We start from the raw sequence: 16,825 nt of genomic DNA on the forward strand, positions 1-16,825 counted from the left end.
TTTCTAGGTGCTACCCTGGAGGGTTGCGGTTCGTACCCTAGATCTTTTGGCTTAGGAGTATTGGAGGAATTTTGATTACCATACTGATTCTTATAAGGTGCTGATCGAATGTCCATATTAAAGTAATCAAGGCAAAATTGATATGCTTTGCTAAGGGTCTTCGGGTCAGCAGTTTTTAACAGTGTAGATAACGGTTTTTCAAGACCTCTAATAAACGAGTCCAAAGCTTTCTCCCTAAAATAATTTATATGAACGTTTGCGTGGAGGGAATATTTGCTATCCGTTTGAACTTGTGCTAGTACTTGCGGTTAGTAATTCATTAACTCTGCTATTATATCCGGCAAGGCTTTCAGAATAACCCTTTTTTATACACGTTAATTCATAGTCTAGGGTTTTCACGTCACGCTTATCTTTGTAATATAGCATCAGTGTTGATTTTATCTGATGCCAAGCGCATGTTACATTATTTGCGTTTAGTACGTCGGAAGCTTCTCCGCGGACTTTTCTTCTGATTGTTCGTTCAACCAAATGGAACTGCAACGAATCGTCCGGAAGATCCCTATACATGATAAAAACATCTTCTACATCCGAGATCCAATTCATCAGTTCGTTTGGGTTTCCGTCAAAAATTGGAACGTCCCTGAAAAAGTCAGGGGTTTTCCCCATCTCTACAAAAGATCGTAGAACAATTTCGGAGTTGGGATTGGTCATTTTTGTTTTTTAGCTTCCACTTTACTTTACACTGTCACAATTATAATTCGCCGATCACTAATTACACTAACGCTTTGTATTGTTCACCAAAATATGCTTATTTCGGATTTTTTTTTTTGTTTGAATACTTACAGTAATGTTGAGTTGATTTCCATTGTTGAATTTCTCAGCGGGGAAAAGTTGGGCAGCTACAGCAGGGTTTCCTTTTTATTCCTTTCGACTACTGGGGGCCTGCTGGCAGCAATCGGGTGTTTACCACGGTGTCCCAAAGTTCGCTTTGTCTCAATAATGGCTCTTTTGACCACAGATTTAACTAATGTTAATTTTAGGATTTTTTTTACTTATACACTTCCCGTTAAATTTCTTCAGGTCCCTATTCGGGCGCCAGTTATTTTTCTTTCTTCGATGCTAGAAAGAAGTGGACCTTTCGAGTGCAAGAAACCAACTAACTTTATTTTCCATTATTGTTACCAACGCTTAATGTGACCGGTCGGCTAACGGTATCGATATGCATATATCGATCAGCCTATCGATATCCATGTTATTCAACCCGCAGCATCAGCAGTTTGATGCCGATGTGCTAACTCGCGCAAGGATGCTGGCTGCCAACCGGTCATTCTACAGCCTGAAAAATCAGTTCACCTCAAAGAACCTGTCGCGACGAACGAAGCTGGGACTATATAGTACCCATATAGTTCCAGTACTCACATACGCCTCTGAGACATGGACAATGTCCAAATCTGACGAAACCCTCTTAGCCGCGTTCGAGAGGAAGATGCTCAGAAGGATACTTGGCCCCGTATGTGTGGAAGGACAATGGAGGAGCCGCTATAATGACGAGCTATACGAGATGTACGGCGACCTCACTGTCGTACAGCGTATTAAGATCGCCAGGCTCCGGTGGGCTGGCCATGTTGTACGCATGGAAACGGACGACTCAGCCCGTAAAGTCTTTTTAGTCCACAAGGACAGAGGAGGCGTGGTAGGCCCAAATTGAGGTGGGAAGATGACGTGGAGGCGTCCGCCATTAAGGCCGGGATAACGGAGTGGCAGACGAAGGTGCGAGACCGTGAGCGATTTCGGACACTCCTGAGGTAGGCCAAGACCGCAAAGCGATTGTAGCGCCGGATAAGTAAGTAAGTAACGTAGTTTGCAATGGCGAATTTCCAATGGCGTTTTCTGTCGCCTTTGCAAAAAGAAACGGGTTGTATTTAGCTAAACTTTTGCCTTTTGTTCAACTTTCCACAATCAGGAGGAAGGATTCCGGTTCATAAGAATCATTCGCTCACCTCCGTTATTTTTTCCGTTTTTTTGGTTTTAACGGAATTCTCACCAAGGATTCCATAGTTGGATCCGAAGATCCTACTCCTGCCGGGAGAGTTTTCCCCATCTTCGTTCCTTATTTATTCTTTCGCAATACCTTATTTTCTGTGTATTTTATATTTTGGAAATATTAGAACTGTGTGTAATATATGTAGTGTATTAATGTTATATTTGTGTCACTTCATATCAAACTCACTGTGAAAAAAGAGATGATCCTTCAACCACCATTAGAATGAGACTGACTAACCAGCTTTTTATATGGAGTTTGAAAGTTGGCGGCTGATATCATGTCAACACTCCATACAAAATCACAATCAAAATTAGCCTGCGTTTTTCAGCCTAGATTCCCGCTGGGCAAAGCAACGGAAGAAATCATTGCCTCTCGCTCATATTCTCAGGTCTTCTCCTTGCGGCCTACAGCGTATTTGTCAAGCAGCGTTTTGAGCTACCTGTCCCTGGCTCCGCATCATACCCCTCGCCTTAGCACGCTTCCGATGGTTTAGATGTGCATGTGCACCATACAGCCAATGGCTGTCAGGCGTCGTCCGTGCCCATTTCCTGCATAGCGCTATCTCTTTCTTGCATGTGGTCAATGCTTGCGAGCAATTGTGTTGCTTAAAAACCCGTTAACAAACATTGCGGCGATGAAGTTGAATTTTCTCATATCAAACCAAAAAAAGCTCAATGAGTTCAATCGCTGCAATGTAAAAATGACTAATGAATCGCTCACATTGGAGGGTTTGCTGTGCAAAGCGCAGAAGCCTATTTCGAAGTAGCGCACGCAACACAGGTGCCCATGGCCGTGCATGGGAGAGCTTAAACCAAATTGCAAAAAGCATAACTTTATGTGACACTATGCTTTTCCTTTTATATGTTGTAGATTACACAGATAGGCTGAGCCGTCTGCGCAATGGTGTCCCATAGTGCGTGTGTATGCAAAACTGTCGCCAAATGGGTATTCTTCCAGAATGTTATGATCCATCGGTCAAAGAAAGGAAGGTGTTCATGACGGTGTTTTTTTATGGTGGAGGTGCATCCTTCCCCTGGCTGCAGCGTAAGCATCGGAGGAGGCAGGAGACAATGTGGCAGTATGCAAATTACCCGCTGGATAGGAGCGATCCCGCAGCATCGCCTTCATTCCGTCCATCTTAACAGCATGCCCGTCGTGGGTTGTAACCGCGTATGAACCGTCCGAGGTAGCAAGGGCTGACTATCCGGCTACGTAGTATTCAAGTCCTGAAAAGGCCTGCACGACCGCGTAGGCCGTAATGACAATAATAATAATATCAAGACAAATAATTTTGGATTGCCATCCGTACCGGGGAAAGAGTTTGTCTTAATTTTGATGCTGCCGGATCTACCGTACTGGCGCGACAGATGCACGGAATGCACTCGATCAAAGGACATGAACTTATTGAGCCGAACCCATTCCAAGGCAGTGCCGCTCGCTCGGCGTCATGATAACGACACCATGTTAACAAGCCGCCTGATTTTGGCCAGAAAGGTGCAGCACCATACGCGCACCATAATAAACAAAACCGAATTCTCTTTTTTATGGAATCAATTCCAAATGTTGTTTCCACTACGGCCGCTAGCTGAATTGGAAAGAAATGTTCCACATATCACATGCACGTTTGCTTTGATCGTGTGTCTTTTTTAATAGAACCGGTTGCAAAGATGGTGGTGCTGTAGCATAGGTTCGACACCCAACACTATTAGACTTAGCAAATTAGAATTAGATTAGAATAGCAAAGACACAATTATTAGTATAACATCCGCTATAATAATCTGCAGTAAATTCATTACATCCTAGACACAAACCGCATTAAGGCCGGGCTACATTGATCGTACTCGCAAGCGTAATTTCGATTTTCACTAGCGCATCTGGCGGCGGCTGGTGGAACCTTTTTTTGGTCATCGAGGGAATGGTCGTGCCGGATCCACAAATTAAGTAGTTTTTTCATAGTTTTTGTCATCAAAATGGATGCAATGCGTGCAGGACATGTGCATTTACCTTTAGCAAAACTTTTCTTGTTCGATTTAAGTAAAAAACATGGAAAAATAACGTATTTTCTGGAGCGGCTCCAAATTGTTTAGCAAAATGCTTCGGTTAGCCGCCACCAGATGTGCTAGTGAAAATCGAAATTACACTTGCGAGTACGATCAATGTAGCCCGACCTTTACACATTACATCCTAGACAACATAATCCGTCTTAAGTCAGGAACGGCACTAAGTGATGACAAGTTCACTACAGTGCCAATCCAATGGTTGTGTTGTCTCTCAGGTACCGGTTATTTGTTTATTTGTTTATTTGTATATGTTAAGTCAATCATCATTGGCCTTATCACTGATCTTATAAACTAAACTTATAATAACATAAAGCATCACGGTACAATGTAACATCAGCACAAAATAAATAACAAAAAGTATCACAGCAAGAAAAACAGGTTAACATAGGGAATTCCAGTCAAAAGAGTCATGGTGTGCATTGAATCTGATAGTCATCGCAGTCAAAGGTTCATTATCGCTATATGCACGTCTAGTTTGGTCAACTCTTAGTAGCCTAAAGATTCTTAAAATACGAGCAAGTACGTGGAAATTAACTCTAGCTAAAAGGTCCGGTGAATCTATCTCTCCTAGGATGATTTTTTTTTTCATGAATAAAGGCCGGGTTACATTGATCGTACTCCGTAGTGTAATTTTTGTGAACGCGTACGCCATCTAGCGGCGGTGGGTTGAAGCTAGAGGCTGGTATAATTTATCTGTCAAAAAACGTTTTGGGTCCAGGAGCCTATAATTTTACCCAATGATGAATAGATATTCGAAGGTGCGGAGAAATGTTGCCTGGCGCTTTGTATGAATGACGATTTGTCCAACAACAACAAATAACGGCCTATTTTGTTGCAATTTATGGTCGTTTATCAACATTTCAAACGGCATACAAGTAGCCTGGTCGAAACTTGATGAGACACCAAGTATGAATAATTTTGACACATAAATTATACCGACATCTAGCTTGCGCCGGTTGTCGCCAGATGCGCTAGTGAAAATAAAAATTACACTACGGAGTACGATCAATGTAGCCCGGCCTTAAGATTTGCGCCGTTTCGCGACGAGTAGCGAGAGACTTGAGTATAAAAAAATTAACACCGGGCATGATAACTAGGTCTCGCTGGACATATCTAAGAGGTCGTTGAAGCATCAAACATATTCAAATTTAAAAATATTAGATTATTGTTAAGGCCGGCTACATTGATCGTACTCCGTAGTGTAATTTTGATTTTCATTAGCGCATCTGGTGGCGGCTGGTGGAAGCTTTTTTTGGTCTTCAAGGGAATGGTCGTGCCGGATCTCAAATTTAAGTTGTTTTTTCACCGTTTTTTGATGCCAAAACGGCTGAAATACTTGCAAAACATATTCATCTATCAATTACAAAGCTTTTCCAGTCCAGTTAAGGTAAAAAAACATGGAAAAATAACATATTTTCTGAAGCGGCTCCAAATTGTTTGGAAAAATGCTTCGGTCAGCCGCCGCCAGATGCGCTAGTGAAAATCAAAATTACACCAGAGAGTACGATCAATGTAGCCCGGCCTTTAAACGTTCTCCTACGCTTGTTTGAAATTGACTGCTTTACCCTCGATTGGTACGGTCATCAAATGGCCTCATCAGCAGCGGCACGAAATAAAATAAACCATCAACGCAGTGATCACACTTTAATTCCCGAAATAAACCAACCAAACTCTCTACCAATCCAAACACACACCCGAGCAATACACCCCACATGTATGTACCAACGTATACACAACAGCTGATAGCAGAAGGCACAGGCTGAAGCGCAAGTAAGGCAAGGCAGGGTGATGGAGGGAAAGGAACAGGAGGAAAAAATGGGTACCACCAATATTTTGATTTTTTTTGCTCCGCCCGTTTTTTTGCTTAACGCTTGTTCACGTCACGGGTGTACAAACTCGCATCAACAGCATATCGTAACAACAATAGAGCAAGGTATCGCCTGTACCTGTCGCGGCTTCAAACCCCATTCCCATTCCTTCTGACGCTTTGGCAACTGCCGTCACCTCTCACGCCTTGCTTAATTCACTTACTCTCGATGATAGAAGTACGTCATCTGCCTGCGTTATTGCCTACTTTTTCGCTGACCACTTTGCTACGGTTTTTTTTTCAAACCCAATCACAGACTTTTCTCGATTCTTCTAGAGCTACACTCCCGCTGACGTTATCGATGTATCCCGTACCGTATGTCAACGCTGAGCTGGTTTCCAAAACAATCGCCAAACTCAAGCCAACTTTCGCGCCTGGTCCCGAAGGTATCCCGTCTTCTGTTCTCAAAAACTATTCACTCTGTATTTGCTCCGCTACTTACTAGACTTATTAACTTATCAATTAAGTGTCGCTTATTCCCGTTACTTTGGAAAATGAGCTGGCTTGTGCCAATTTTTAAATAGAGAAATCGCTCATTAGTCTTATCTACCGTGGCATATCCTTGCTCTGCGATAGCGCTAAACTGTTTAAGTCCTTAATTTTTTGTCTATCTTGTTCAAGTACAAATATTCGATAAGCCATACGCAACATGGTTTTATGCCTAGCAGATCGACTATAACCAATCTTCTCTTATACACCTCGTCAACAAACTGGACTACGGAATTCAGGTCGATGCAATCTATACGGCTTTTTATCGGGCTTGCCATGGTCTGCTACTAGCCAAGCTCTCAAAATTAAGGTTTGCGTCAAAATCTGTCGACTGGCTCACCTCCTATCTATCCGGGCGCTCTTCAAGAGTGAAGGTCGGTGACACCACGTCAGTAAGCTTCGGTTGCATCTCAGGCGTCCCGCAAGGCAGTGTGTTGAGTCCGCTGCTATTCCTTATGTTTGTGAATGATGTCTGCTCTATCCTACCTTCTGATGGTCATCTCCTTTTTGCAGATGACCTCAAAACCTTTCTTCCCATCCGCTGTGATGCTGATTGCCTTTCCTTACAATCTGTCCTTAACTCCTTATCGTTGTGGTGTTCTTCCAACTTTCTTTTCCTTTGTATCCCAAAATGTCACGTCATCTCTTTCTCCTGCTTATCACTGCCTTGGACCGGTGACTAGTTCATTGAGTCTCAGTAACTCGTGATCTTGGCGTGTCTGTTAACAACAAGATGTGTTTCAATGATCACGAAGATCCAAAGAAGACTTTCGCCTGAGTTTTATAACCCGACTTGTTTGAAAGCCTTGTGCGCCAGATTTTATAGTATGCTGTGGTCATTCTCGGAGCCACTTTAACAGCTCGAATTGAGAGGGTGCAATAACTGTTCACGCGTATCGCGTTAAGACGACTATTTGGCCGATACATTACTAATCTATCACCCTACCTAAAGTTTCCTCAACGGATCTGAATCCGTTGGGAAGGCTGAGACCGGAGGCTTACCGTCCGACTTAGCCACGAACAGACAAACACCTAGTTTGAGTTCGTGTGATTGAATGTCGGTTTATTGAGCTTAAAATGCTAATTTATACCCTACCGCTAGCTTGTCAGGTTATATTTGTTTATATTTTTGATACACTTATTTTTATGCAATGTATTTATTTATCGCTTACATTTATACTGACTCGACTTCTGTCCGTTTATGTAGGACAGAAGTTGACCTCAATTTAGGGCTGTCGTCAACATTGCAACCCCCGAAATTCCTCGTAGAGGGGTTAATTTCTTGTGCCTTGAATGGTGAAGGGCGCAGCGTATGTTTTTTAACTGTGATTTTATTAGTCAATATAATAATTAGAATTATAACAAGACATCTGCTTATGCCGCAGCAGGTAATTATAATGGTTTGTGGGCCTTGCACCTTTGGTATTTCTTCATCCGCCTTTGTTATGAAATCGATAATTAGCTTAAAGTACGCTCTTGAGTTTTCTTAATTGATAACAGGGTTGGTTTATTCAACCTGGCGCTAGAAAGGCCATCCGTGACTCGAGGGTGGAGACTACGGGAACCATCTTCTATAAGTCAACCCAGATCCTGGCATACGCTGATGATATAGACATATTGGATATTGGTCTGCGGCTCTCCTATGTAGCAGAAGCCTACCAAGGGATCGAGCAAGCAGCAGAGAGCCTCGGATTGCAGATAAACGAGGCAAAGACCAAACTGATGGTGGCAACATCAGCGAGCCCACCAACAAATAATCAGAATCTACGTAGGCGTGACGTGCAGATAGGTGAACGCACTTTTGAAGTCGTCCCACAATTCACCTATCTTGGGTCAAAGGTCAGCAACGACAACAGCATGGAAGCTGAGTTGCGCGCAAGGATGCTGGCTGCCAACCGGTCATTCTACAGCCTGAAAAAGCAGTTCACCTCAAAGAACCTGCCGCGACGGACGAAGCTGGGACTATATAGTACCTATATAGTTCCGGTACTCACATACGCCTCTGAGACATGGACACTGTCCAAATCTGACGAAACCCTCTTAGCCGCGTTCGAGAGGAAGATGCTCAGAAGAATACTTGGTCCCGTATGTGCGGAAGGACAATGGAGGAGCCGCTATAATGACGAGCTATACGAGATGTACGGCGACCTCACTGTCGTACAGCGTATCAACACTGTCTCACAGCTCGCCAGGCTCCGGTGAGCTGGCCTTGTTGTACGCATGGAAACTGACGACCCAGTCCGTAAAGTCTCTTTAGGCCGTCCACAAGGATAGAGGAGGCGTGGTAGGCCCAAATTGAGGTGTCAAGATGGCGTGGAGGCGTCCGCCATTAAGGCCGGGATAACGGACTGGCAGACGAAGGCGCGAGACCGTGAGCGGTTTCGGACACTCCTGAGGCAGGCCAAGACCGCAAAGCGGTTGTAGTGCCGGATAAGTAAGTAAACAGTGTTGGTTTAATTTTAAATTTCTGTAGTTTGAATTGTACAGTCATGTGAAAGGGTAATTATGCCTGCCTGGTATACTGGATGTGTCAGAGTTTTATTAAGGCCGGGCTACATTGATCGTACTCCGTAGTATAATTTTTGTTAAAGCGTAGCGGAACTTGGGGCAAGTGTGCCACCTTAAGCATTTCAAGTTATAACTCACTAAAACGTGTTTTTCAAAAGCCGATTTAAATCTCATAACCATTTTACATCTATTTCCTCACTTATAAATGAATTTCGCTTGAAAAAAGTGCAAATAAAACAAGTTTTTGAAGCGTTTTAAAAAGGGTCCAAAAAGACGTTCTTTTTTGGTCTATGGGGCAAGAGTGCCACTCGTATGGGGCAAGACGGCCACCTGGTTAAAATAACCGTATTTCTTAGATAATAGGAAATAATTACGTTTGCACCACTAGTGTATGTATTCCTACATGTATTCAGTCACCAATAAACCCTTTTTGAAAACCAACTGTACCACAATGTGGTTTGTTACTGTTCTGTTTTTCTGGCGTGGAATCCGCTCACAATAGCGCACCATTCCGCAGCACGCTACAACAATGTTTATATTTTTGACAGCTCGCGCCTATGAAAGATGGTGGCACACTTGCCCCAAACAGAGATGGCAACACTTGCCCCAAAAGTTGTAAATTTTTTGAAATTGAATTTTTCAGTGACAAAAAGAAGGTTTTTTTTCAACTAACCCCACAAAAAAATTCACGTTTTCTCAGCTATACGGTGGTGTTAATATTTTCTCGGTTGATTGTTCGCGTGATTTTTGAGAGCTATTTGATTGGATGTAAAAATTATAATATTCTGCTCAATTTTGAAACTCAACATAAATCAGTTCAAAACAATGTGAAATATCAATTGGTCTGTATGAAATTCGGCTCATTATACCTAGTCATCGGAAAGGAACCAACTGTATACACAATTTATCATTAAACTAAAGTTTTTAAGGAAAAATGCTTGGTGGCACTCTTGCCCCGTATGGCACACTTGCCCCAAATTCCGCTACGCCATTTATCGGTGACGGAAGCTAAATGCTGGTATAATTTATCTGTCAAAAAATATGTTGGGTCGGGGAGGCTATAATTTTACCCAATGATGGATAGAGATTCGAAAATGGACAAAAATGTTGCCCAGCCCTTTGTTTGCTTTGACCATTTGTCCAACAACTAACGACCTACTTTGTTGCAATGTATGGACGTTTATCAACATTTTAAACGGCATACAAGTAGCATGGTCGAAACTTGATGACACCAAGTATGAATAATTTTGACACATAAATTATACCGACATCTAGCATGCGCTGGTCGTCGTCAGATGCGCTAGTGAAAATAAAAAATTACACTAGCGAGTACGATTAATGTCTCCCAGCCTTTAAACACTTCAAATTGTTCACTAGAGATTATTGTTGAAGTTTAAGGCCGGGCTACAATGATCGTACTCGCAAGTATAATTTCGATTTTCACTAGTGCATCTGGCAGCGGCTAACCGAAGCATTTTGCCAAACAATTTGAGGCTGCTCCAAAAATACGTTATTTTTACATGTTTTTCACTTTAACTGGACTGGGAAAGCTTTGTAATTGATACATAAATATGTTGTGCAAGTATTTCAGCCGTTTTCGCATAAAAAAGCGGTGAAAAAAACTAATTAATTTTGAGATCCGCCACGACCATTCCCCCGACGACCAAAAAAAGCTTCCACCAGCCGCTGCCAATTGCGCTAGTGAAAATCGAAATTACACTTGCGAGTACGATCAATGTAGCCCGGCCTTTACAATTGATTTAAGTGTGCGATGAAATACCGGTGTACAATTGATCGTAGGATTCTATGAAATAGTGTTAACAGAATGTAGTTAATAAAATTTTAATTCCTCTTTCAACCACCAAACAGCAAAGGTGTTTTAGCTCTTTTAAAAGGTTATGGGCCCAGAATAACCCAGTGCTACTCAAGCCTGGAAGATTCTTTAAGTCATTCGAGAAAATCATCACGATGGGAGATGAAGAGAAGTTCTTCAAGATTAAGTCTTTTGATGGAACGGGTTTCAATAATTTGAAGTTCAGAATATTGGCGTTTCTCGTTTTTTTTCCGGGTTTTTTCTCGGATTTTTTTTTTTTAGTTTTCCCGGTTCACTATGCTTCGATACTTCTATTCCAAATTATTATATCATACGTTTTCAAAAATCGTTATATAGAGGATGGTAAGTAAACACGGGCATTACGGGAAAGACGGATACTTGCCAAAAAACTGGATACAAGTTATTAGTGAATTATTCAACAATATAGTATCCAATCTAAAGGTGTGACAACACATTTGAGAACCATTTTTGGCATAATTTCTATCAAATTTGTACAAACAAATTTTCAATCGTGCGCTCGTTTGTAGATCTAATTTGGCTACTATGGATCTTAAGCTATTTAAAAATGCATTCTTTATATTTTAGGAAGTTTTATATGAGCTAACAACTGATGAAAAAACGACAAAAAATCTTTACAAATATTGCTTTTTGGTGGTTTAGCTTCATAACACTAACGTGTAAAGAAGTTACCCCCTGACAAAGATATTTTTCATCTGCTATCAATTGTTGATTAACAGATGTCATCACACAACCTTAAAAGAGGGTAACCGTAAGTCATGGACCAACCAGCCACTGGAGAAAACATACAAATCTGCGAAGAACGGATTTCCTATAAAACAGCAGCCATGCATTATGCTGTTACTCGCACGACGCTGATGATGCACCTCACGAATAGATACAGAAATCAACCATCAGTGCCAGTGTGGGAACCCAGTCACCCGGCCGTAATGAAGGTAGAGGCCCGAAACCAAAATGCAAAATGCCAATGTACAGACGATGTGTGATTGGGTAACCTTAAAATTGCTAAAGGGGACAAAAATTATCAAATCTATCCAAAAATTGGCATCACCCACTAAATCCGACACGACCGCAACTTCACGAGAAATGAATAACAAAAGACGACAAGGTAGAACGAATAGGCACACCATACCCAAAATGTGCAAGAACCGATATCGATGAATGTAAGTATTTCACCAGTGCGAATGAGAAGTAGAGTACATATTAGTGTTGGGTCATACGATTCAATTCACGACCCGACCCGGGGTCGGGTGCAAGCCAGTCGGAATCGATTCCAACCCGTGGGTGCAGCGGGTGCGCTAGGTCGGAGTCGGAATTAAATCCGACCCGCGGGTGCAATGAGTTCGGGTCGACCCGATAGATCAGTAGGTGCGAGCAAGCATAAGCGACTCCGACCCGTTGGTGCAGCGAGTTCGGATCGACCCGATAGATCAGTAGGTGCGAGAAAGCATAAGCGACTCCGACCCGTTGGTGCGGCGAGTTCGGGTCGGGTCGGGTCATATTGAACCTATCTTGATCCGACCCGACCCGAACTCGCTGCACCCTCGGGTCAAACTGAACCTACTGTGGCTCGACCCGACCCGAACTCGCCCTACCAACGAGTCGGAGTCGCTTATGCTTTCTCGCACCTACCGGAGTCGTTGCACCCACTGAACCTACTTGCACCTTTAGGGTCGACCCGAACGACTCCGAGTCGCTTACGGATGGCTCCGACCCGATAGGTTCGGGTCGACCCGCCCATGTACTAGTACCATATGTGAGAAACGGAAAATGTTGTCCATACACATTGGTGTGATGTTGATGTTGATGTTGTAATTTGGGAACAATATACGAAACATCCCATTAATTGAAAATACACTTGGTACGATGGTAAACAGTGATAGCAAAAGTTTGTGATAATTTCGGGTTTTTTTTTGAGAATTTCCCGGGTTTTCCCGGTTTTTCCTGGAAAAATAAAATTCCCGGCAATTCTCTGTTTTCCCGGTTGAGTGGCCACCCTGGTGTTCGTCCTTCGTAAACCTTCCTTTTGTTCCCTCGTTTCCTGCCTCTATTTCTTTCCTTTCCTTGTTTCCTTCTCTCTTTGTCACTGTAATGCCCATATGTCCTGACCAAAATTTTCCTTATCTAGGATTTAACTAGCCGGATTAAAATTTAACAATTAATTTGAACTCAATTTCTGCTTTAGGGTTTAGCTACATAAGGTTTAGGTGTAAGTTTTTGTTGTACAGCCCTCGTGGCAAACAATTTGAATAAAAATAATAATAATAATTATAATTATTATCCGACACGCTTTCTCCTGGATGTTTTTTAAATAAGACGATTCATCGAACATACAAGTATCGAAACTTTGATTTTCCCAAGCAATGATTAAGTTATATGAATTGTTTGTGTTGTGAGTTTGATTACACATTGGACGAACAATGTTTCAGAAACACAAACATTATTGCTTGTTATGCGAGATTAAACTGGTTGAGCTTCACATTGATAAATGAACAACAATAAGAAACAAAGGAGAAACAGTTTTAACAATTTTATCATGCTTCTTGTGCTTCACGTTAATGTTTATTTTGAAAAACAAGAGCATTAACCAGAAACCCTCTATAATACTTTTTCTTTTGACTCGCATAATTGGCCTTATAGGCTATCAAATATAAGCACTATCTAGCAAAAATCCAATAACAACTGTCACACAAACAAACCTCCGGCGAAAAGCTTAAAATTATTTAAATGGTAATCTTCCTGATGTAAAACAGGTTATTAAAACATTCTGAATAAAATCTAAATATCTAAAATTATAGCACAGAAACAAAATGGTGTAATTTTTAATTCTGTATAGACTAAGTTATTAACTTAGTATCTTTAAGTCTCATCGATGATTGCCTCATTGTCATTATTTAGTTCGCAGTTAATATAATCCCAGAAAATCGATGTTTTACAGTAGTTAAATTAATGCAACTTACTTTTTTCCATTAGATACAGATAACCTTGCTTTGCGTATTCACTGTCGGGTTTTAATTTACTGTCCATGTATTTATTTTTCAATTCCTGGGCTTTTTGTCGAGTTTCATCAAAATTTTCGCGAGTCTTGAAAGAATGTATCATTAGTATCACCTAATGCATAAAATCGATGTACTGTGGAACACCGCTTATCTGGCCTCATCGGGATTTTATCTCCCCCGGATACTGTTTTACAACAGATCATATGTCCATATGTTTTTACACTGATTTGAAGTTGTTCAATTCCAGAGATTGTTGTATTGATTTTGAATAAAATATGTAAAAATGTAGTCAGTTTTTGTATTCTGAATAATTATACCGATTAAAAAAGGCTTTTATTTTGTTGGATGAGATTATGACCGTTATCCAACGTTTTGTTTAACTAGAATAAAGATATAAGTGAGTAGGGTAAAGGGTGGGGGGGACGGAGGGTTATGAAAATGTTTTATCAACGTAAGGAACATATAGCATTTAATTTTTTTTTAGTACATTACGAGACCAACAAATGTTTCAGGAAAATAATTCAAATGAGTTGTGTTTTCAGTGTTTTTCGTCATAATATTATGATCTTATGAACTTTTCATTCATACCTTCTCCTCTGCACATCATGTCACTTTCGTATTGAATTGTCATTTTCGAGTAACACGAATAAAATTTACCCGTATAAACGGCATTCCACTGTATTTCGTATATGTGTAAAATACCTACTTTCTGAACCTTTAGTTGAAGATCAGATAAATATTCCTTGGCATCTTCAGCAACCTCATGTCCAAGGTGATAGAAGACAAGCCAATCTGATATGAATCCTAAAATAATATACAAAAAATAATATTTGACCGTCACATTTTTTACATATTATACTCACTTAGTATTATTTCCACAAATTCAAATTTTATTCGTTCTTGCACTTCTTGGATGCTTAAAACGTAGCTCAAAGATTCGCGTAAATATTCTCTTTCCAACATTCCCAAAGAAGCATCGGCCTAAAATTAAGAGAAAGGTTATACATAAAAACGTTGAAAATGTTTATATTATTCAATTAGCATTTTGTTGTTTTTCTTAACGGGAAACCGGTACGGTTCGCTCCACGCATAGCAAATTCTCTCACTTGCTTCATTCTCTCCAAAATTTCTCAATTTAACCATAGGGGAAAGTGGGGCAAAATGGCACTGTTAAGGATATTGCTGTGTATCTCAAATCGATGATTTCAAGTCTTATTCATGAAACGAAAATAGTAGTAGTAAGCGTTTTGTTAAACAATTAAGTAAATTGCAACAATTCAGTAATTTTTCTTCTCAATTAAGTATATATACAGCATAGTTTTAATAATGCAAAACAAATATGTAGCGACCTATGCTTACACTACAGCCTCAACATTTTTGCTCCTGTCAAAACCTACCAGCCATTTGGCTCCAAGCTGGAACGACCATTTTGCCCCTAGTGAAACATTTTACAAAGTTGGCCGTTTGTGATAAAAAACTGTACATTAAATTGAAATGACAACTATTTTTTCCACGTTAAACATAAATGAAGTGTCATGTGAATGATACACATCCTTTTTTCTCTAATTATGTTCTGAACTCTTATGATAGCTTATTTTCGAGACGGTCAAAAAACATTCTTGTAACCAATTATTTGGAACTACTCAACGACCAGTTCAACAAACAGCTAGAAGCGCCACTAGCAGATATTGTCATGCTACTGCTTCCTAGCATAAAAGAAACACAAAAGGCTATCCGTCGGCTGAAAAATAACAAGGCACCCGTAACCCACGGAATCGCGGCTGACCTGTTCAAGAATGGAGGTGCACGACTAGAAAACGAGATTCATCAAATTGTTACTGAGGTGTGGGATAGCGAAACGATGCTCCGTGATTGGAATCTCGGCATCATCTACCCCATATACAAGAAGGGAGACAGGTTGGACTGCAACATCCAAATCTTATCCTTGAGGTGAATGGTGACAAGTGCAGTCCTGTGAATGTGTAGCTCCCGTGTGTGAACTGTGAAAACTTGTGAAATAGAGAGCTAAGTGTTATTTTGTTTTGTTCTACTTGTACTTAATGTTAGCGCTACCTGCGGTATCATTGTTTAGTATTTGTATTATTGTTTTGTGAATGTAAAACACGGGTGAAGTATCTCGGTCGACAGCGTCACTGCGTTGTCGAGGGTGATTAATCTTTACTCGGAATGTGTTTGTGTTCGTGCTAGACATACGTATCGTTGTCCGTTTGTCAAGACGTGTACACGAGTGTAAGCGTTTGATATCGCAGGCAGTAGTAGAGTAGTGTTTGTGTGCATTTGCTGTTACCTTTTTTTCATGTCTGTGTGATAATTTTTTTAATTCTAAACAGCTCGCCCGAATTTTGTTTTTACGGCATGGAGTGTTTAGCATGCTCCGCCGTAGTTTTAATAAACGATGACCCAATTTTGTGTGCGGGGAAATGTGGTGCCAACTTTCATCGTCGCTGTGTTACCCCCTCGCTCTCGAAAACAGCGGCCAAAATAATTAATGAGAATAAGAATGTGCTGTATTTTTGTGATAGATGTTTAGAACACAAATCGGGCTTGGCGGGTATGGATGTAGATGTGAGTGGATCGTACGATTTACTCACACAATCCATAAAAAATTTGGAGTCGAATGTGAGTGTATGGATATCAAGTGCCTCGGAAAAGGGAATCGAGACTCTAAAAACTGAGCTCTGCGCACAAGTGGAACGCAAATTGGACCAAACATTGCGTGAAAGCTTGAGTGCGGTAGAATGCTCAAATAAGGCAAAGGAAGCCTTGCGTGCAACCTTTGACGATACTAAGGCCAGAGAAACAGTAGAGGATGAAAGTTGGGCTACAGTGACTAAGAAAAGAAAAAGGACGAATAGTGGGAACAGTAATGTTCAAACCATTATTAATCGTTTTGACACGGGGAATGTTAATTCGACGCCCAAGATTTCTGACAAGGTTACTGGACCCATTTTAGCAAACAAAAATAAGAATAGTAAGACTCTGGTT

General features: G+C 41.0%; 1 protein-coding gene across 3 annotated transcripts in view; it reads right to left on the reverse strand.

Annotated features, from left to right (window-relative positions):
• LOC120894796 (rho GTPase-activating protein 26) overlaps positions 1-16,825 on the reverse strand; it is a 233,603-nt gene that overhangs the window by 86,325 nt on the left and 130,453 nt on the right. For 2 of the 3 annotated variants that reach the window (XM_040297621.1, XM_040297620.1), the window contains exons 5-7: positions 14,683-14,800; positions 14,526-14,623; positions 13,781-13,904 (exon numbers count right to left, since the gene is read on the reverse strand). In XM_040297621.1, the coding sequence (XP_040153555.1) occupies positions 13,781-13,904; positions 14,526-14,623; positions 14,683-14,800 (340 nt within the window). The remainder of the gene's footprint in view (positions 1-13,780; positions 13,905-14,525; positions 14,624-14,682; positions 14,801-16,825) is intronic. The other variant, XM_040297622.1, reaches the window with a different exon arrangement.

This window comes from Anopheles arabiensis, chromosome 2 (assembly GCF_016920715.1).
Source record: "Anopheles arabiensis isolate DONGOLA chromosome 2, AaraD3, whole genome shotgun sequence".
In the NCBI taxonomy this organism is placed as follows: Eukaryota; Metazoa; Arthropoda; class Insecta; order Diptera; family Culicidae; genus Anopheles; species Anopheles arabiensis.